Raw genomic sequence first — 24178 nt, 5'->3', positions numbered from 1 at the left:
CAAAATACAAGCTGCTCCATCTCTTCTGGTCATTCAGTTCCCACTTGCAGCAAGGTGGAGGTACTGCACATGTACACTGAGGGGCACATTGACCTTGTAAACAAACCCTCTCCTTGTGGTTTCCAATCAAAGTTATTAGAGTTTTGTATTTTTCATGAGTTTTTTCTTTCCATCCATTTTTAATTTGTTAGTTTCAAGAGTGGGTCCATTTAATATTTATTGTTTGAAATATTTAGTTTTAGTTCGTTTAGTTTAAGCTTTCAGTTTATTATGATATGGTTAGTGTTTGGCATGGCAAAATGTTTTACGTTCAGACAAACACTGATGCCTTAACGTACTGGACTTGTAAAAGTCATGCTTGTATTTTGTGCATAAAAATAATTTTCAGACTCACCTCTTATGCAGCCATTGACATGCTCATCTGTAATGGCTTTCACAGTACAAAAACCTGTCCTGTAAACATGTCAAGTGCCAGTAAACATCTGGACCAAAGCCTCCTCATCCTTGTTCTGTTGCCACATTTGATCAAACTGACAAAACCTAAAGCTAACAAGAGTTTGTCTGCATTTTAGTTCATTTTAGGAACACAACAATGTATCAGTGCTTTTTTCTTAAAATCGAGTTTTCTTTGGGTTTTTTTACCATTTAAGTTTAGTTTAGTTTTAAGTATACTGACCTTGTTTCTAACCTTGTTTGTCAACTTAATTGGTAGGGAGCTGTTAATTCATTTAGGGACTTTTCTTAAACAGTTCATAATTTATTTTAAAAGATCCAAATGGTTAGAAAAATATAATGAATACCAACAAAAATAATACTGGAAAAGTTTATATATTGATTAATTATGACATTATCACTAGTCTATATCTTGTAGGAAATAATCGCTACGATTGAGATGAAACACCAGGTTTTTAAAAGATGTTCTCATGGTTACCATGGTTTTGTTCTACAGAACAAAATGATATTTAGAAATGAAATAATAATACCGTGTCACATATTATACTATACTATACTGTGAATGACTCTCATTGTTCCTGTTCCTGTTCTTTTGCACAGTTATAGTTACATTCTCTCTTGAACCTCTGTGCACATGTATGTTGAGTTTTGCCTAAGAAGGGAGCACACAGGGAAAATTTCCCATTATGATAACCTTAAATCAAAAATTTGAAACGAGTTTGTGTAAAGGATATTGATCTTTTTTAGGTAGCTCTTGCACTTTTGCCAATGTTAGATGTTAGCTTAGATAGGCCACGCTGAAAAAGGTTTAGCCTAGGTAGTAGACCAAGATCATAGAAACCATCAAAAGACCATAGAAATTCTGTAGCTTGTATTGACGACAATGAAAATATTCATTAGTGAAGCAAAGACGGTGAATCCCAAATTTATAGAACTGCACTGTTTCCTTGTCACATTCCTAGGCTTATAAAATATTTGAAACCTCAAAGCAGAGAAGTGGAATAAAAGAGCTGCTGGATCCATTCACCATAAGGGTGGAGTCTTTGAACTACTAAAGTTAACTGATTGATTGATTGACTGATTGATTGTTATTGTAAATATGCTTGTCTAGTTAATCATTTTCTTTCATCAGTCCACTCAGTGGGAGGTTTTCAGGACACATGGGTGTAAATATGAATTAAAAAAAAGAAATGTATTTCTTTGCTTTTTCCTACTGTGAATGGTTTACAGTGAACTTGACTTGCATAATTTATGGATCTCACTGACACTTTGAGTTGAGAAAAACACCTTCCTGTATTGATGGGAATTCCCCGAGGGGCTAGGGGACAGGGAAAAAGCCTGAATTAGATCCAGCCCTTGACAGGAGCCTAAATCCAGGCTTCCGATTTGTGTCTGGCAGGAACCTGTTTAGATCACGAGTTAAAGTCAGACAGAAGTGTAATGCTCTACGCCCCATTGTGTGTTTTCTAGGCTTTATGGGGCACAACAGCTATCCGGGTCCATGTGAACACAAGTACTGTGGCTTGGGACGCCATTGTGTGGTCAATCATGAGACCGACCAAGGGGAGTGCAAGTGCTTGGATCACTGCAAACCACACTACAAGCCGGTGTGCGGTTCAGATGGGAAACTCTACCAGAACCATTGTGAGCTCCACCGAACCTCGTGCATCAGAGGACACAGGATTACCATCATGCACAGTGAAGAGTGCTTCTACAAAGGTAAGAAGCTTTGTGACATATTTCTCATGACAGATGTGTTATCTAGTCCACCTTGTACCTTTAGTAATGAACAGTATATGAAGTCAAAATGGCCCCGTCACTTGCAGGATTTAACATATTTAAGTTGCCATTAGAAATACCTTTGGATACACCCACTGCTTATTGTAACAATGTTTTACATCAGTAAAAAGTCCTGATTTGAGCAAATCTTCTTTAAGCAAATCTGTTCACTTGACAGTCATCTTGGTAATACTTCTGAGAGGTTATTTTGGCAATGTTTTTTTAAAGGCAGTGCTTAAATATGGTGGTTACCTGGCGATAAAAATTGCATGTGTAGGAAACGTCTAGAAAAACTTTACATTTTGTCTCTATCTTTGCTGTTGTGAAATTCCATCCATCCATTTTCTTCCGCTTATCCGGGGCTGGGTCGCGGGGGCAGCAGCCCAAGCAGTAAAGCCCAGACCTCCCTCTCCCCAGCCATCTCCTCCAGCTTATCCGGCAGAACACCAAGGTGTTCCCAGGCCATCCTTGTCAGATGCCCGAACCACCTCAGCTGGCTCCTTTCGATGTGGAGGAACAGCGGCTTTACTCTGAGCCCCTCCCGGATGGCTGAACCTCTCACCCTATCTCTAAGGGAGAGGCCAGCCACCCTTTGGAGGAAACCCATTTCCGCCGCTTGTATTCACGATCTCGTTCTTTCGGTCACGACCCACAGCTCATGACCATAGGTGAGGGTAGGCGTAGACCGACCGGTAAATTGAGAGCTTCGCTTTTACACTCAGCTCTCTCATCCCAGATCCGGAGTGGAAATTTCCACATAGATTTCAACTGATGATTTTATGGGGTATTACAACATATAGAAATTTGTTGTTGTCATTAATATGTTCTCACAAAAATTGACTGTGAGTCAGAGCCTGTTTAACGAGCCATGGTTGGTGTAGGTAAAAATGTACACAGTAAAGCAGTTATCCAGTATGGCATCTGCATTTTCATCTTGTCATAGAGAAAATAGTGATGTTGTTGAATTCATGTGGGAGTTTTATACAAGCAAACATCAAAAGCAGCATAGTAATTAGCAAGATATCAGCAGAACAGTTATGGTTGTGAAAAAGATGCATGCTTTGCTTCACATTTAGATATGTCATGTCAAAATTCAAGCAGATGATGTTAAAAAAAATCTGCCTGAATAACCAAATCAAAATTAACACATTACTGAACATGCAGACATCCATGACATTTTATTTACATTTACACTACCGTATTAATACCGCATAGTGAAAGGAGCTTAACAAAGAGGACGCTACCTGAAACCAGTCATATAGCTCTCTCTGGTTTGCAAAGCACACTTTAGAGGTAGGAGCAGGTGGTAGTGCTGTTGTGTTCATATTTCCCCAGAGAAGGCTGACTGCATTCTACCATTGATTGTATAAACATACCAATTATTCTTAGTCCCCGGAAACAGGCTCTTCTCCCTTCACAATGCTAGACATCACTGAAGTAAAAGCTCCTGACACTCTGCACCTTTTCCTTTCAGGTCAAAGGGGATTGATGAAAAATCCTTACATACAGCATATGCATAATATTCATGAGAGACTGCATCTGCATTGATTTGACAGGGTTTCTCCACATACTTGTTAACTTTGAAAAGTAACTTCACAAGAGACTAGGAATGGTGCTTGGATCTATATAGTGTCGCACATGAAACTCTCTGCGGTCCTCCTTACAGAGAGTTTTGAGGACAACATTCTCGGGATGTAAAACCAAAATAAACCAAAACAAAAACAAACAGCACATCCTCCTTACCCAAGTATGCCTTCTTCCACTACTGAAATGTTCAATTTAAAGATGAACAAAGCCTAAGTGTAGGTAGGAAAACAAGCATTTACATCAATTCCCTTTACAATACAAGAGCCGGCATACAAACCATCTTAAAACTGCAGCCTCATGACTTGGAATACGTTAAGGGAGCAAAAAAGCGATGCAGGTAAGGCAGTGTTAACACTTGAGCATGCATTTTATCCTAAAAACACAAAACGGCATCTAGATCAATGATCCTCCTGTGAGTGACTGTCCTAACTAGCTTGCCACATGTGCCCTGTCCTGTCAGGCTATCCCCTCCCCACTCATCAGCATCTGTTCGGAATGCAGAGTGGGATATTTGACCAGTGTCAGGTGATCAATATCAGATCAACAAGAGCCAAAAGAAGGGGGGGAAACAAAGGCTCTTTTTTTCCCTTCTTTTTTTAAACATTGCATCCTTTGTTCAGTCCGGATAGTTTTTCTTTCTGCTGTGACTGATATGTAATCAATTTCTCATCGGATAAAAGCTCCAGGGAGAGGACACAGGAGCCTGTTGGAGCGATTAGTAATCACAGTATTATTTTTCTCCTCTGCACTTTAAAATATTTAGAAATTAAACCATAAATTATATTTTTAAAAATTGTTTGTGATTTTAAACTTTACATTGGAAAACAAAGCGATTGCTTAAATGTTAGACAGCTTCAGGGAATTTGTTCTTTGTTGCAAGTACAAAAGGCAGCATAGCAGCGAGAGGAAAGGAATAATTGAGCAAATGTAATAGGGCTTACAGCCAGATCTAGATGTAATTATGATCCAGGGATTATTAGTGGGTAAAGCAGAATGTGCCCTCAATGGCATGTTAAATATGTTACTTGATTATTTGTCCTCCAGGTAATGGGTCCAATTTATGTAGCAACAGGAAGATATATACTCATTATCATAGCATAATAATGACTTTTCCTCCCTTCTTTCAGCATTAGCTGCCTCTAAAGCACTTGCTTGGGTCCAGACCTTTGAGACTGTGGACTCAGCACAGTTTCTAAAAAAGAACAGTCATCAACTTGTCGGTTGACTAACAATTAACCAATCAGAACCATGAGTGAGATTAAAGCTGTATTAAAGCTTTCATTAGTAGAGGGTCAAGTTGTGCTCTGTCACAGGGATGATTTAAATGGCCAGTTCTTACTTAAAAAAACAAAACAAAACATCCCCAGATATTGTTACTGAACAGTTAATTGGGGAATGGAATTGGACTGGTGTATATGGCATTTTATTTACCACAGCATTGCAAATTTAGAATTGGTAATTAAGTTTTTAAGCATCACTTGCACCACTGTGCTGCAAACTGTAGTAAGGTGCACATTGTACTTCTTTTTTTGAAATTGCATAAATTCAGGCTGATATTTATTGCTTGGCTAAGGAAAATCAAGTCCCTTATCCCATGACATTATTGATTGTGCACAATGTAAGACTGAAGATCTGACAAATCTAATGTTAGACTAAAGAGTTAAAGTTACCTTATTATATACAATAAAGCTTTCATTTAGATTTGGAAGATAGCTAAGCCATTTGTGAAAAGCTTCTTTTTCTTCTTTTCTCTAATGAAGAAAGCTGTTTAAACCAAAGAATTCTTACAAAATTGGAGGGACTAATGCTAATAAACCTGCCGTGCTCGGAAACAATATACATTTTTCCTCTATTCGGTTTGTTTTTACCATAAGCAGTATATAGAAAGTCATTTAGAAAAAATCAGATTATAAATCTGAATAGACAAGGAATAATGACTAACTATAGATATTGGCAAAGATATGCACTCCCTTCATGCTTCTTGGTTAACACTTTCAAGCATAATCTGTCATTCTAAAGTGAAAAGGAAAAAAATCAAGGTAAGTAGTTCACAGTTCCAATATTTGATCAATAAACAATGAACTGAAACTAAGTTTACTGGGTTCATGCTGCTAGGATCTTAGTGTTGAATTTGAGGAGGTGGTTTATGATGAACATGTTTGGCGCATATTTTTCTAAAGGCTTTTTTAAAACTGATGCTGCCCTTGTCCTTCTTTGGATGCGAATCATAGGTATTATTCAGATATGCTATATTGAATTACTGTTGAATATTGAATTAATACACAGAAGGTTTATCTTATACAGCATAAGGTGCGGTATACTGTTCAACATATTAATCTTGCTGTATTAGGTGACAATTGGTTGTTTACTTCGAAACACAATGCTATAACTGTCATGACATGCAAGAGCTACTAACGCTTTGTTGGCTGGGACAAATTGGTTCATATTTTTGTTGCTGTTGGCTATACAGATGCTGATAAAATGATGACTGTCAAACAGTCATCTGCCAATCACATACCAACACACATTTGTTAGTCTAACTATCTATATTACTTATAATAATAATTATAATGGATTGCATTTATATAGCGCTTACTTATATATTCAGTTTTCCCTTGAGTACTGTATATGGTATATGATAGTTGAGAATTTAAAAAAAATCTAAATGCTGATCTGAATATGTTCATCAGCGTTACCCATGATGCCATGGTGCCTTGATTTATTAATAGATGCTGTTAAACTGTACAGTTATTTAAATGTCATTGTGATGTCTTAATGAGACCACATATCATCAGCAGACAAGCCCAGGATCTCTTGATCACTGAAGAGATTTTGCTTCATTTTAATTTGACAGACAGACAATTAGCCCTCTAGGCCAGCTTTAACATAGAGCCATGAAAATGATTGCTTTTGAACTGACATCCATATGCATAAAAAGTTGAGTCACTCTTGGTTCTGGTCCTAGCTGGATGGATCTATGTTGGAAATGGACAGGGCTTGTCAGCCAAACATTTGCTGGGCCTTTTATCTATTATGAAAGACAGGATAAAAAATGACAGCCATGTGTTGACTGAAGCTTCTCGTTAGCACCGGGGAGAACACATGACCCCCATTTTCCTCTCACACTGCACGGCAACTTAACCAGGATCGAATCTGATTGAAAATTAAGTGGTGCACAAAAGCCTGTCCAATCTGTGGAGGGCAATGTGGGCATGAAGACGAGCAATCTCTGCAGCGAGCAATTGCCACAAGTGGAGACAATTAGGGCTACGGTTGCGCCACATCAAGCAAGTGGTTACAGTGCATTAAGTGCATCCAATTATGTGGGAGATCATACATTGAGGAAAAACTTTAGACATTCAGCTTCCAGTAAAATTCCTGCACCAGTCCTTCTTAATTTTTTATTTACTACTAACTGTATTGTTGCATTGCATCACTTACTTTGCTGTTGCATGCTGCAAGATGGATGAAGTTTTACTCTTTGATCCTGTCTGTGTTTCAGCTTTGGGGATGAACTGATGTTATTACTTGACATCATACCTGTATGAAGTGAAATGGTGTGCTGGAGACTTCTGGCAGTTGCATAACATATTGGTTTGAGCATTTTGGAAGAAGACACATTTTTTCTCTGTGATTTGATAGAGTTAGAATTATTGCCATAGGCTCAGAATATAAATGAATTCTCCATTCCTGTGATCATGTGGTTCAGTCCAGCGTTTTTTTCAAGGTTACTGGATTAAAAAACAAAACAAAAATAAACCGAACAAATACATGACCATGTTTCAGAGTTACAATTTTCCAGTATTTGTTAATGAACAAGATATACATTATAATTTCACAACTCCTTCTCATACTAGAATTAGTGTCAAAATATTTTAATTGAAATATATTCTAGATGTTTAATATTGTTTTATTATATCGCCTTACCATGGTATTGTGATTGGTGATTATTGTTTTTATTCTGCTGATAATCTTGAATTTTGAAGCAACTTGCTGTAATATAGTAATTATAACAGATATTTCTTGTGTAACTTTAATTTTACCAAACGATTAATATAACATAGGCTCTCTAAATAGGATTTACGATTTACGGTTTTAGAGACTTCTTATACGGGCAGAAGTGAAACTGTCTAAAAATGACTAAAATGTCAGCTTCAAGGTTTTACACACAAGTTTCAGTTTCAGGTTTCAATATTTGGTATATCACCAAGTAATAGGCTGTGTTATATTTTCTGAATGAAGACCCAAGAGGTGGCATACATAATAAAAACAGAATTAGAAGAATTAGGCCTGAATTTACCATGTCAGAGAGGCTGTTTTAAAAGGGAAGTAACCAGTGGCTGAAAGCAGGATCATTAGTCGGACAAGACTTCCATGAAAGTTGAACCAATTTAGGTCATGGCCATGGACAATAATACCCAGTCTCATAGTCCACAGATTAAAAACATAGAATCAGAATCAGAATAAGAAAGGGTTTTATTGCCAAATGTTGAGCGGGTTTACAACATTAGGAAATTGCTGCGGTGCTTCAGTGCAAACATACTGTTGTAAATACTGTTATAAATTAAGCTTAAATAGACATGAAAATAAAAATGAGAATAAGAATTAAAAGTGCTGAGATGGGAGTCTGCAGCCAATAGCAGTGAGATCAAGCAATACAAGAATGGAGTAAAAAGTATCAGCAATGCGTAAAACATCATTAAAAAGCCATGAAATAGCAGATTCCATGCTGCGGTATAATTTGAGACCACTTTGAAACACCATGACTTCAGACTTCAGACAATACAGTGCATAGATTGGTTAAAATTTGACTGATCTCTAGCACCTACATTGTTATACATACACACATGGACATAATGCTGCATGTTTAAAATATCGTTGCGCTAAATCTGTTAAAAGATGGGAAATTCTGATTGTAAAAATCCATGACCCAGTTAAACAAAATAGCTTCTTGAAGCACCCAGAGGGACTGATTTGTGATATGCACATATTTGTCAACAGTTAGTAAAACGTGAAAGGTAGACGGGCTCAGATTAATTAAACCAATTAGATCTGAGTAATCTTAACTATAAAATATATAAGGGGCACACTGTATGTGTCAGAGCAGAAGGCATACATGATAGTAAGAAGATTTGGGGTAAGGGGACTGATGATAGAATTTTTGTCTCTGAAGCAAATTCTTGGCTTATGAGAATGATTTGTAATTCAGTCTGAAAAATATTTGTTTCGTGTAGCCTTAAAAGCATTTTGATATTAATCATTTGCCAAATTTGATACGACACTCAAAGACTGTCTTTTTCCCATGTCCACTCTGTTCTCCTGCCCTGCTGAGTGCCAAAGTAGACTCATTCTATCATATTTTATTATTATTACTATTTTATTTAATGCAGGACTGTAATAGTTACACTTAGGCTCTGTTTGTAAGTTTACATTAGCATCATTTGTGCTTCAGTATATGAAAAAATGGGAATGAGGCTGCCCCCCAAAAGTGATGTCAAAATCACATGACTTGGCACCTGCAGTGATTGACAGTCTTAAAGAAACCGACTAGGATAGGGGAATGTTGCATGGATGAGAAATGTATGATGTTACTGATACGTGGCACTGATATGAAGATGTTACTGACTTGCTTGGAACGTGCAAGCAGAGAAAACTGGCTGCCACTGGGTCTAATTTATCTACTGCTTCTTTGTAAGGAAAAAAGAAGAGTGATTAGGAGCAGCACACCATTTGGATCATCAAAAAGATTTTAGGTGTCCCTTGTATTTTTGCATCCATGCATAGCTTGGCTTATAACAAAAGGTGAGAAAGAGTTTTCGCTTTTAAACTCCAGTGAATAACAAATATCCCCCCCCCCCAAACCTAAATTGTTAAGGACATTAAATCAACTCTTAATATTGTAGAGCAATGGTACATATTGTCCTTTGCAGCAATATCATGTAAGGCAGCAGAACTATGGTGAACATCTGTAATTAGGTTATGTCTATAAAAGTAGGGCTTGTAGAAGTAAAGTGCTTCTGTTATTAGCTGCTTCCCTGGCATTCGTAGTACAACAAACTCTTTGTGGACAACTCCCGCGGGCTCCACCAAGAAAAACATGCTCATGAAGCATCATAGCTTCCGGCCTCTAGAGACATCCTACCTTAATGATGTGTCTGCGCCTTTCCCACTGGAGAGTCACTCCAGTGAGATCAGCTTGTGTACAGGGTTTCAGAACCTCCTGTGTGTTCTTGCTTTCTTTTAATGACTCTGTGGCGCCATTAATGCTGCGACCTCTCTACAGGACCTGGCACTGTCATCGGCAGCAGTGCCAAAGAACAAGCTGCTCATTAAAATCTAGACCTGTGAATCATTAAGTTCGCAAGGACGTCCAAACCATTGTCAGCTGCAGGGTCTTGGTGCCAGTCAACTCTAAAGTTAGTCTGTTCCCATCTTGATATGCTTTGTTGATTAAAGGTTGTTTTCGGAATAAGACGGACTCATTCAAGTCAGTCACAAAAAAACAAAAGAAGAATATTCCGTTTAATAAAACACTGGAATACTTAATTATCATAGGGATGTAGTTTTGAGATGTTTAAAAATACTCTTTTCAAAGTTTTCTGTCATATTATTCTATATTTGACATATAGATGAGACAGTATGTTGTATTCTGCAATACTCAGGGCAGAGGAGATTAATGTTCAAGTTCAATCTATCCCGATTATGTGCTTAACTGATGTGTATTAAATCAGTCAATGCAGGATCACATTTGTCTTTTTAGTCACTAAAAAGAGGAAGACAGACACACAGATATACACATACACATCCACAAGGCCTCTGTGTGTGTAAATTGACACAATAAATGACACGTCTATGTGCCGTCACACAGTTTCTCTGCAGTTTTTACACTGAAAATGGATATTTATGACAAAAACCTTATCACAGTCAAGGAAATATAGATTAAGGGCAAACAAGTCATTATCTGAAAGATAAAGAAGCTAAGAGAGCAACATATCCTGAGACATAACAATCCACACCTTGCATGAGACCAGTGGCAGCTGGCTTTTTCTTCTTAAATGGTCAGTAAGAGAATTAATGTTTGACATTATGCAGAGAATGGAGAAATACAAGGCCAGGTTGAAGGCAATATGCTTGAAAGAATGCACTGAAATTACTTTCTACCACAGGAATAAATGTAGCCTCTATGACTTTGCCACCTTTTAAAAGGAGACACTGAGAAAGTCTGCTGTCTGGAGCCGTGATAATGCCCATTCATACTTCCCTAAATTGACACTGCACAAAATTTTGTTATTGGACAACTTGGAGAGCAGAACATAGTCATCCTAAATCAGAGTTCAGGCATTACAGCAAAACAGAGATGTAGCTTTTTTATTGATTTTTTCCCAGCCTTTTTCTCTGACACAGTGATCTGCTAATGATAGTCATATCACTGAATACATGGCAGCGCTGACCTTCCTTATTATAACTGAATGAAAACAGATTCAGTAGAAAAAAAGCGTGGCTGTATGATATAGCTGTAGGGATTAGCACTAGCCCATTTGCTGAAAACTGATTGGGCAAATTTAGAGTACAATAGTTTCATTACTCTGTTGTGGTTAGCAGGAACAGCTTTTCTCCTGCACTTGTTGGGAAGGATCCACTGAAGATGGAGTGTAGAAAAAATGTTAAATAATTGGATGCAGAGAATTAAAAAACAGTGGGCTGAGGGAGAAATGTTACCTCAATGTAAATCAAACATGCTCAACAAGAATACATTGGAATCTGCAAACGTATTGTTTTATGAGTGAAGGCGCCGGTTGTATATTGAACACTTACCTTGTACGGTTTGGCAAAATGCATCAACTTGTATTTGTTTTACTGGCATTGTCAATCACTGAAATCTGCAGTCTTGGACTGAGTGGCATAATATCTGTGGTGTTATTTTGTACAGTTAAGGCTGAAAGATGGGAAGACAAGAGCATGGAGTGACTGGAGATGGCGAAGGCAGTCAATATTTACCGAAGGCTACAGGACCTAAAGCTGTTCTTCCATGTCAAGAGAAGTGATCTAGTTTTATAGGCTGCAAGTTTAGTTTGTTTATACACAGCCCTGACTCCTGTCAAAGTGATAAAACATTGAACCCTAAGACTTAGCAGCTAATTTAGCTGGGTGGGATGGCAGCTCCTGCCATAAGTAGGTTTCACTACAAGCTGTATCAACAGTCCAACAGCAGCTTCCTGAGCTGATCAAATCACTCATGTTGAAGGCCTGTGTCCCCAAGGGCAACTGAAAGTCATGAGCCCTTCATCTAAATGCAAAAAAATGTTCCACTTTAGCCCCTAATTAAAGGATCTGTTAATCTGATACTTAAAGGAGATACCAGTCCAATACAGACGAAATATCCTGGACTAGGTGTCAGTGAGAATCGGCCAATCGCGGGGCCTTGAAAGTCGTATCAATTCAATTTAATACTGCTATGTTATCCTACTTTAGTGCAATGCTAGACTCACATATTTTGCTAGAAGGAAAGCTAAACAGCATGGAGGAACTTAACAACAAATGCTCCACAGTCTGGAGTCATTTCATGCTCACTTCACCCAGAAATGCTGTTGGTTTGTGATTTTTTTTCTTTTTCAATAGTCTGTGAATTAATTGTGATTTAATGGGAAACAGCAACTTGTGACTATGCTTTCACTGTTGGGCTCTTTTGTTATGCTAGGCTGAAAGCTCATTATTTACTTTAGGTAAAATTATGAGTTATCGTCAGCTTGATTAATGTCACCTGTCTCTTGTCTGTTCTGGACTGTCCATGTACGGAAGGGTGTACGTGGTGAAAGAGAGAAGAGAAACTCTGCATCTGCAGAACACAGTGCTATGTCTGTGTACTGATGTTATTTAAATAATAATAAGTACATTTTTAAATAAGAATGATTCATTAACACATTCATTTTTACACTGTTATTAAGTCAGTACTTTAAGCAAAGTCACATGCCTTACATTGCTGTGTCCTTACATTTCATATCAGGAGTACTTTTGTACCCAGCCCAGTAAGGCAGGAGCCTGTAGAGTTTGTACTATGTACAGTAAACTTCTCATGTTAACATAAGAATACATTTTCTTCCTGCAGTTTTACAGTTTGGTGCATGTGGTTCATGATAGTAAAATTGCATTTTTGTAGAATGAAAGGGATGATTTGTAAGTTCCCAAACACAAAAATAGATGAACATGAAAGAAACTTGGGGAGCTTTAATGAAATTCTTTAATAATTTGCTTGATCTGTTTTCCTCTGGGTTGTTTCTGCACAGCAATCTGTCACTTTACTCTTCCTCCCTTTGGTTATGTAAAGGCTCCATCAACCGTAAAGCAATGATCTGCAGCGTAGCCATGATGATGATGATGATTATAACACAGCACTGTGATGGAGAGCTGTGTAGTACACTGGACATTAGTGATGTCATCTCATATTTTAATTTGATCCATAGCTGACAGCGTGCCCTTGAATCCAGTAAACATGATAGGCTTTACTGGCAGTAGTTTCTGTGATGTGATTTTGATTTTATAGGGCAAACACACTCCCTGTCTTTATCTGTGGTTTTCAGTGTCCTTGTATTGTGTTTATCTGTTTTTTTCTTTTATTTTGTATGTTTTCCTCTTTATTAGAACATTTCCACTTGCAGAGTGTGTTGATTTGATGACAGAGCAATAACACCTGCATGGACTTTCAGAGTTTTTAGTCTGGAAACTTAACAGCCAATCTAGCTCAAACAATAAACACAGTAATTGAATCACACCGAGCTTACTTTGTTATAAGCTACTTACTTTACTTAGACTATTAAATTATATATTATGTAACAATGGCTGGAAGCTGTGATGCACACTGTACTTTTTCTATGCATCACTATATTTCATGTGTTTATATAACACTGATCAAATAAATTCCTCGTTATATGTATTCACTGCAGTCGTGGCTATATACATAGTCATAGTTTTTCTCAGCATAAAATCCAAAGAAACAGCACTGTTCTAAAATTATATTTTTAAACAGTTTCCTTAAGATTTATTTAAACATAATTGTCTTTCTTTTGACTGTGTATTTGAATAATAATACAAACTCCATTTATGTCAGCTACAAAAGCACATACTTGGTGCCTTTACTGCATGTGTAGTTACTTGCATGGTCAGCCTCCTCCAAAGGCTCACTCTGAGCCAGGAAAAACTCTGATAGGGTGCCATGTGTTGGTGAATAACATAATAAACTTACAGTAGGTGTTTGCATTTTGTTGGCATGAATGTCATGTTATTAAATGAATTCTAATTTGGATTAATGCTTGATCTATAAATAATGATTTATACGGGTACTATTTTAGTGACACAGAAAGGAAAAGCCTTTGAGAATTTACCCCACAAAGAGACTTCTAATTTATACAGTGTTCATTTATGAGTGGTATTTCTTCCTATTTATTTATTTTTTCTCCTCTGTGTGTGTGTTCTCCTGCGGCACACAGTCTAGACACCTGAGGCTTGATTTACCCTATTTATACAAACAATTAGCACCATCTGCTATGGACTGTATAAAAAAAGCAATGCTATAGACAATTCTGATTTGCTGCAGTGTGTTTGTTTATAGTGCTTCTTTGCAGACAGGTCTGGGAGAAAAAAGCTAAAACATATTTAAGAAAAGCAGAACATGTAGTCTATTATAGTTTTAACAGAAAATAAAATCATACTCTATAAGTAAAAAGTCTTAGGCCACTCCAAAAGGTCTTAGTCTGAGAGCAATGTCTGTGTAGGCTGGAATTTTAAATTGAACAGTAACAAGGATCTTGGGAAGAAACTGAGCATAGAAGACAAAGAACATGGTGTTGGTGGAAATATGTTTTCTTTTTTCATTAATTATTAACTATTAGAGTGAAAATGGAAAGTATATAATGTACTTTCTGATGAAACATCACCACAGTCAAAAGAACAAGCAATTTATAAATATTAGATGGAAACATTGTGCAGCATTGATTTGAAGGACAAGTTTGTCTTTGATATCAAACCATGAGCCTTTGGAAAAAAATGTTTTAATTATAGTACCCCCTGCTAACGGAGAAGAATATGAAACTATATCTCTCTTTTCATGGTACTTTTCAGCCGTATAGAAACCTACAGAAGCGGCACATCTATTTAGATGCTGCACTAATTAGCACTGTTTAGTGCCATTTTTGGTACAGTTGGCTCCCCTGTACACAGCACACACACCACTGCAGGTTTGTGAACCTCAAGACAAGAAACTGGTGTCTTTGATCGATGGCTTTATTTCTAACTTGGCCAGCTTCAAAGGAACTTATAGTCATTTGCATGTCATTATGTGCCCAAAATGGCCAATTATTCCATCAAAGGCGTGTGCTGAGGACTAGGCCACAGATCCCAAACAATCATGTGACAAATTAGCCAATTAAACATGTTTGATGTTACTCTCCCCTGTAGTGCAGAATAAGAGGTTGTCAGTGCAGAATAATTTCATTAATGTTTACAGGAGGACTTTCAGAGATAAGTTTAGCTACCTATAAATAGTAGAATTGAGTTAACCAGGGAAAACATAAGGGCTATACATTTGTAATTTAGTGAGGTTATGACTTTTTCAGTAACAGATTACTAGATTGTGCATTTTCAAGAGATACAGTTTGGACTATAGGTTTTATTAATTTATTAATATTCTTTTATAATATAAATATAAACTTTTAAGCTTTCTTGTTGGTTTCCATTTGTTTTTAATTTAAATTTTATTCTACCCCCCCCCCCCCCCCCCCCCCCCCCCCCGTCCTCTAAAATATTCCAATGACAACACAAGCTTAAATAACCCCTTAAAAGCTCTGCAGACTGTTGATGATTCAGTCGGGATTCAATTGGCCGATTGAATCCCGTTGCAGGTTTGTTTACTTGAAGTGAATGGGTTCCAAAACCATTTTTGCAGTCTGCGCAACATGCCTTTCCATTAAAGTATTGGTTAAAAGCCATTTTCCTGCATGAGCCATTATCCTGAAAAGTTTTCTTTTTATTGCTCTCTGCATTTTATTCCTCTTTTGTTTCCACCTACTTTGTCCTTCCTGGATATCAGACCTTTGTAAAATTTGCTGAAATGAAAGTGAACAATAGCTGCCAACATTGCTTGAAGCAGCGTTTGTGAGTAAGTCATAGATACAGAGATGTACAGAAGAAGAGGAGTGTGGGGGGGAGGTTGACTGGGTTACAGCATTGTGGGTGTTTTCTAATATCAAAGCATTGACCTCATTCTATATTTAGTGAAAAACATGTGACCCAGTGACATGACAAATGTGTTGGATTTTCAGCTGCTGGACAGTATAAAGTGAACAAGCTACTTTTTTATAAAGGAAGAGAGGAAATAGAGAATTGCTAAGTGATGCGAATGTAAGGACTTGTTTTTTCACTAGCATAACCAAAACAGAGTGATCCAAACAGTTATTATGGGATAGTGTATACTGTAATTGCAATAGGATAGTGTAATAAACAAATCATTTTTAAAATTTGAAATTCTGGTGTTTTCCACATGTAGACTTTATTTAGACTGACTGCTCAGGTATATTAAGAGCTGCCTAAGTAATATTTGGAGACCGGTTTTAGTCTTACTTCAGAGTCTGATGTATTTACGTTACAGGACAACAATATCCTGGGTAGTATTTTGAAAGTTGCTGCTAATAAGTTACCACCAGTCCTTCCTGTGCTGTGTTTGCCTTCGAGCTAGCCAGTTTAGCTGCCTCTTTTCAGAGTTTTTCATCTTGCAGTCAGACAGAAAATCCTTGATCTCCTTAGGGAATCCAATGTGAGTTAGATGGCCACTCTATCCAGAAACTGCGATAGGCGGAAGGCTGGGTTTTGTACTACAAAACAAGTTATCTTTTTGTTATGTGGCTTTAAGCACCCTAATATCAGTATGGTTAACACAGGGTTTGTCAATCTAGCTTTAAGCACATTTACATAAAGGGGGTGGTGTTTGGCAGCATTCGCTCAGTCACAAAGATGATATAAGTCTACAGCAGAGCAGCTGATTTTACACAGGAAGATAAAACTATAATGTTATCTTTTCAGAAAAACATGAAAGGGTTAAACAAATAATCAGACTGAAAGAGACACAGCTGCTGCAGAAAAATGAGTGGAATGAGTGTATTTAACTGCAAAAGCACTGTACAGTATTAGTATTAAAAGTGATGTATGAATGAGCCTATGCTTTAAGCACTTTGGTCAGTAAGGCAGGACAAGACACATGGACAAGTTGTGACTGTGTAACTTAACAGATTTATCAAAATTAAAGCTCTACTAAGCTTCAGGAGTATCTTCTGGGTTATTATTATTACATTAAAGGAATATTTAGATCTGCATAAGTCAGTTAGCATTTAATGGTCTGAGAGTGGAAAATGAATATAAAAACATACTTTCGTTGTAGGCGTCTCCTTACAAATTTAATATAAGGTCAGTAAGTACGAATGATAATTCTTTTCCACTAGTACCTACTCAGCTCCACTCAAGGCGGCTTGACTCAACTCGGTTTTGGACGTTTTCCATTGCAATCGAGTACAGTCTGTAGCGGTTTTAGATACGGGCGACACGGGTGGTTGCCCGGGGCGGCATCGTGGTGGGGGGCGGCATCACGGGCATTGGCGAAAAAAAAAATGTACTCAAAAAACTTGTACTCATGCTGCCCCGACGTCAGCCAGGGAATGGCACAGGCACCGATCGGTTTTCTATCGCCCATTTGCTGGGAGTAAGGGCGCCCTCCTGCTGCTTCTGACACGGGGAGGAGAGGGCGTGGCGGCGGGGGATTCTCTGCCTGGCTGGAGCAGCATCTAATAATAATCAACTCGCAAAATAAAACAAAATAAAAACAAACCAACAAACACGAAAACACCAGACATTATAATACAGACTTATAACTTGCACTGATGTTTTTTCGAAATTCTGTGCACGGAAAGTGAGCGCGAGAGCCCTTGGTGCGCCTGCTTGCTGCTGAAGTCAAAGTAAACTTTATTGTCCGCTACATACAGTGCAGTATATAAAGAGACAAGACGACGAGGCTCTAGTTACAGCAGTGCAAGTAAACAAACAATATATATAAGAAGCGTAAGAAAATAAATATACACTTTAGGACTCGGGGTAAAGGGATCAATAACAATTTAAAATTTAAAATTTACAGTTTGATGATTTAAAGTCTCAAACACAGCCCGTCGAAAGGGGAGGGAGACCTGCTGCTTCCAAATAGAGCACATTTCATTTATAATGTTATAAATCCGAGCCCATTATGTATTCATGATTTGAACCTTGGGTTGTGTGAAATCCCTGAAATAAACCCTAGACAAAGTGAATCTGTGAACTAAGGTTTAGGTCTGTTAGATTATGTTGTGGTGATCCTCGATATGGGGGATTTGTGTTCATACTGGAGTGCAAAATTAAAACCAATGGAAGATGGACAAGAAAAGTTCAAAGCCATCAGGTGCTCAGTTTAGAAAAAAGAGAAAAGAAGAGGAGGAGAAACGAGCAATAGACACAGGTAAGCAGATGTGTCATTGGATAATGGCAGGTCATCCTGAAACAATCAGATTCAGAATACTTTATTAATCCCTAAGGAAATTATGTGAGTTACAGTTGCTCCAAGAAGAAATGGTAAAAATAGCAACAGCAACAGACTAAACTCCAAACAATACATTATATTACAGATTTTAATATTAATTAGTCATTGTTAATTGTTGATTTGCCCTGTTCTAATTGTATAACGAATTATGATGCCGTTTTGGTAGCTGTTTGCATACTATGCATACTCTCTCTCTGTCTTCACATGTGTGTGTGTGTGTGTGTGTGTGTACAACAGTTTTTTGTTAATGTACAATCCTTAATATGTTTTGTGTGTGTGTGTGGGGGGGAAGTGTCCTATGTAAGTAATATTTTATGATTATTGTAAGAAAGCATGCTGGCCCTCATATACATGTGCCCCATGCCACAGATAAAATCGAATACATTATCCATCCATCCATCCATCCATCCATCTTCATCCGCTTTATCCAAGGCCGGGTCGCGGGGGCAGCAGCCTAAGCAAAGAGGCCCAGACCTCCCTCTCCCCAGCCACCTCCTCCAGCTTATCCGGGGGAACACCAAGGCGTTCCCAGGCCAGCCGAGAGATATAATCTCTCCAACATGCCTGGAACACCTCACCCAGGAGGCGCCCAGGGGGCATCCTTGTCAGATGCCCGAACCACCTCAGCTGGCTCCTTTCGATGTGGAGGAGCAGCTGCTCTACTCTGAGCCCCTCCCGGATGGCCGAACTTTTCTCCCTATCTCTAAGGGAGAGGCCAGCCACCCTTCGGAGGAAGCTCATTTCTGCCGCTTGTATCCGCAATCTTGTTCTTTCGGTCACTACCCACAGCTCGTGGCCATAGGTGAGGGTAGGGATGTAGATCAACCGGTAAATTGAGAGCTTCGCTTTTACACTCAGATCCCTCTTCACCATGACGGACCGGTGCAGCGGCCGCATTACTGCAGCTGCAGCCCCAATCCGTCTATCGATCTCCGGCTCCCTTCTCCCATCACTCGCGAACAAGACCCCGAGATACTTGAACTCCTCCACTTGTGGCAGGAACTCATCCCCGACCCGGAGTGGGCACTCCACCTTTTTCCGGCTGAGGACCGTGGCCTCAGATTTGGAGGTGCTGATCCTCATTCCCGCTGCTTCACACTCGGCTGTGAACCGCTCCAGTGCGAGCTGGAGGCCTTCACCCGATGAAGCCAACAGAACCACATCATCCGCAAATATCAGAGATGAGATTCTGAGGCCACCAAAGCGAAAGCCCTCCGCCACTTGGCTGCGCCTAGAAATCCTGTCCATAAAAATTATGAACAGAACCGGAGACAAAGGGCAGCCCTGGCGGAGCCCATCACCCACCGGGAACGAGTCCGACTTATTGCCGGCAATGCGAACCAAGCTCTTACAATGGTTGTATAGGGATTGAATGGCCCTTAACATTGGGGCAGACACCCCATACTCCCGCAACACCTCCCACAGGACACCCCGAGGGACACGGTCGAATGCCTTCTCCAAGTCCACAAAACACATGTAGACTGGTTGGGCAAACTCCCATGCACCCTCAAGTATCCTCGAGAGGATAAAGAGCTGGTCCAGTGTTCCGCGACCAGGACGAAAACCGCATTGTTCCTCCTGTATCCGAGGTTCGACTAGCGGACGAACTCTCCTTTCCAGCACCCTGGCATAGACTTTCCCAGGGAGGCTGAGGAGTGTGATCCCCCTGTAGTTGGAACACACAAATATTTATTGTTATTAAATGCTACTTAGTATTTAGCTGGTGTGCAATGGAAAATAATCAGACAACATTTGATGTCATAACTCACTCAGAAATAATCTGTGTTGGTGCTGGAATAGACAAAATCGTCTTGTTTCCATCCATACTGAATGTTTTATGAGCCGATCAATAAAGGCTACAGAAAGCGCTGTATCTCAGCGCAGCAGATCTATAGGAATTCAACTCTTTATGGTTCCCAGCTATGAGCTGAGTGGCTAGATAGATGATAATAGAGTCCTTTAACCTAATGCTGACCCCACAGTGCAATGAAAAGCAGGAATCTATAGACATTGTGATCAGAGTGTTGGCCGTATTGTTTGTGTGTGTGTGTGTGTGTGTGTGTGTGTGTGTGTGTGTGTGTGTGTGTGTGTGTGTGTCTGTTAATGTCGGCACTATAATACAAGCCAGTACATAAAGCTGAATAGAGTACTGTATGTCTTCAGACCACAAAGCAGACTTCTGGCAGACTAGAGTTTATTCATGCAACACAAACATTTCTCAGAGGCTGAGCTGCACTGGAGAGTAAAATAAACTCATTGGTTGAGGTAAACACTGATATGCTGAACCAAACATTTTCGTTGTGCAAAGTCTCTTGCTGGGTGGAATGTAAATGCCATTAGTCTCTAGATGTCAGAAATTGAGTTTCTAGGTATGTGCTTTACATACAATGAAAACAACGAAAAAGTATCTGAAATTGAGGTCAGCTTCTGGACTTTTTCAAGAGTTTTAGACTATAGTTAATTACATTTGAGTGATGCTAACCAAAGACAGATTCATGCTTGGGCATAATAGATACAAGGTCATAACTGACCTTAAGATATTTTTAATTAAATTAAATGAAGTGATTATAATACAGTGGGGCAAAAAAGTATTTAGTCAGCCACCGATTGTGCAAGTTCCCCCACTTAAAATGATGACAGAGGTCAGTAATTTGCACCAGAGGTACACTTCAACTGTGAGAGACAGAATGTGAAAAAAAAATCCATGAATTCACATGGTAGGATTTGTAAAGAATTTATTGGTAAATCAGGGTGGAAAATAAGTATTTGGTCACCTCAAACAAGGAAAATCTCTGGCTCTCACAGACCTGTAACGTCCTCTGTAAGAAGCTTTTCTGTCCCCCACTCGTTACCTGTATGAATGGCACCTGTTTGAACTCATCATCTGTATAAAAGACACCTGTCCACAGCCTCAAACAGTCAGACTCCAAACTCCGCCATGGCCAAGACCAAAGAGCTTTCGAAGGACACCAGGAAAAGTATTGTAGACCTGCACCAGACTGGGAAGAGTGAATCTACAATAGGCAAGCAGCTTGGTGTGAAAAAATCAACTGTGGGAGCAATCATCAGAAAATGGAAGACATACAAGACCACTGATAAGCTCCCTCGATCTGGGGCTCCACGCAAGATCTCATCCCGTGGGGTCAAAATGATCATGAGAACGGTGAGCAAAGATCCCAGAACCACACGGGGGGACCTGGTGAATGACCTGCAGAGAGCTGGGACCAAAGTAACAAAGGTCACCATCAGTAACACACTACAACGGCAGGGAATCAAATCCCGCAGTGCCAGACGTGTTCCGCTGCTGAAGCCAGTGCATGTCCAGGCCCGTCTGAAGTTTGCCAGAGAGCACATGGATGATACAGCAGAGGATTGGGAGAATGTCATGTGGTCAGATGAAACCAAAGTAGAACTTTTTGGTATAAACTCAACTCGTCGTGTTTGGAGGAAGAAGAATACTGAGTTGCATCCCAAGAACACCATACCTACTGTGAAGCATGGGGGTGGAAACATCATGCTATGGGGCTGTTTTTCTGCCAAGGGGACAGGACGACTGATCCGTGTTAAGGACAGAATGAATGGGGCCATGTATCGTGAGATTTTGAGCCAAAACCTCCTTCCATCAGTGAGAACTTTGAAGATGAAACGAGGCTGGGTCTTCCAACATGACAATGATCCAAAACACACCGCCCGGGCAACAAAGGAGTGGCTCCGTAAGAAGCATTTGAAAGTCCTGGAGTGGCCTAGCCAGTCTCCAGACCTCAACCCCATAGAAAATCTGTGGCGGGATTTGAAAGTCCGTGTTGCTCGGCGACAGCCCCAAAACATCACTGCTCTCGAGAAGATCTGCATGGAGGAATGGGCCAAAATACCAGCTACTGTGTGTGCAAACCTGGTAAAGACCTATAGTAAACATTTGACCTCTGTTATTGCCAACAAAGGTTATGTTACAAAGTATTGAGTTGTATTTTTGTTATTGACCAAATACTTATTTTCCACCCTGATTTACGAATAAATTCTTTACAAATCCTACCATGTGGATTCATGGATTTTTTTTTTTCACATTCTGTCTCTCACAGTTGAAGTGTACCTCTGGTGCAAATTACTGACCTCTGTCATCATTTTAGGTGGGGGAACTTGCACAATCGGTGGCTGACTAAATACTTTTTTGCCCCACTGTATAATGACTTAGACTCTTAGTCAAAGTACTGCAATGTACTCGTGCCTAGCCTGTAGTGTTTCATCCTGCTAGTCCAAGTTCAGAGTAAGACGGAACTTGGCAGTAGAGTAGCAGTGAGCACCAATACACTGGGAACAGTGTTGGCTGCACCCTGTGACATATCCTGTGGAGGCCAAAAGTTGTTTGATGATGGATTGGATTCATCACTGTCCTAACATATGCATTTAAAATGACAGTCATGTGAAAAAGAAAGCTTTTAAAGAGATCTTATACAGTCCTGTAAAAACACAACAGAACACAAAAAGAAGCAAACCAACAAACAAGATAATCAACCAAATAAATAAGAAAAACAAGTACAACCTTACTACTTCCATAGGAATTAACAGGGTAAATACCAACCAGGTGCTGTTAATGAAATGCATTTATTAATTGATAATCAGCAAGTGTCACCATTTCTATGTAAGAGAGATGTTTTGGTAGTTTTCTTGGCTGGATCAGTTAGGTCTATGTTAACACAATGCTGCAGTCATCCCAGGGGTCCTGTCAGGGACCAAGCAGTAAAGCATAAAGGACACAGGTGGTTTTAATTCAAAAAAACGGGTTTTATTGACCCAAAAATATGAAAATATATTTAACAAAGCCAAAACTTAAACAGGCAGACCAATAAAAGAGGTCAACTCAACAGACTAAACTCAAGATAATAATTAACAAAACCTCAACCAAACATATGGTAAACTGACCTGCTGAAATGACACACAGGGGGACTTAAATACTGGTTTAGCTAAACCAAATGACACACACGGGGAAAACAAGATGGCTGCCATATAACCAACTAATACAAAACATTTAAACAAACATGAAACACCCCCCAGGCAATGAAGCATGTGGTGCAATCCAATTAGGCTGTCAGCAGTACTTCAGGTCTCCCAGCCCTTTGCCACACCTTTTGCCAGACAGGAGGAGACACCAACCCCCAGGTAACTCAAACAAAGAAAGCTGTATTAATTAGTGATGGGCAGATGAAGCCTCATGAAGCACTGAAGCTTTTCATCCAATTGGTTCACCCCAACGCGAAGCTTCATGAAGCTTCATTTGCTCTAGCAGGACACCTACTGGACGTAAAAATAATAGCTGGCATGAATTTGAAGAGTGTGGCCTTTTGCACACAGCCTGTAAATGTCAACAACAAAAGGAGTGTGTAAAACATGTATATTGTATTGATGGCAGTATACTGTGTATATTTATACTGGCAGTATGGAAAATGATCATTTGGAAATGCTTAAAATGGAAATGATCATTTACTGTGAGGTGAGGTGTGGTTGGGGTGTGGACAGTAGTTGTGCTTTTGTAACGTTGAGGTATGGACAGCTACACACTGAGGCGTCAGTCCTGCCTGTTCACATTTTATTCTGTAAAAACTAAATTTTCGCTGCTTTTATGACCTTTTTAGTGGGGAGAACATAGCTAGGATTTAATGATTTAACAAATCTTTTGAATCCTTTGTCCTCCACAATGCTAAATGGCTGGGAGTCCTCAATCACCATGCTAACCAGGTCTTCATCTATTTGAGA

The 24178-nt window shown here is 39.2% G+C and overlaps 1 protein-coding gene across 1 annotated transcript in view; it reads left to right on the top strand.

Moving 5' to 3' along the window:
* fstl5 (follistatin-like 5) overlaps window positions 1-24178 on the top strand; it is a 200923-nt gene that overhangs the window by 68298 nt on the left and 108447 nt on the right. The window contains exon 4 of the mRNA XM_085469313.1: window positions 1924-2172. Within this exon, the coding sequence (XP_085325439.1) occupies window positions 1924-2172 (249 nt within the window). The remainder of the gene's footprint in view (window positions 1-1923; window positions 2173-24178) is intronic.

Source organism: Copadichromis virginalis, linkage group LG2 (genome assembly GCF_057382275.1).
Source record: "Copadichromis virginalis isolate Kocher_CV1m ecotype Utaka linkage group LG2, C_Virginalis_male_GT1.1, whole genome shotgun sequence".
NCBI classification, from domain to species: domain Eukaryota; kingdom Metazoa; phylum Chordata; class Actinopteri; order Cichliformes; family Cichlidae; genus Copadichromis; species Copadichromis virginalis.
Note: the sequence above shows the minus strand (reverse complement) of the source record. Positions and strands in the feature narration are given on the sequence as shown.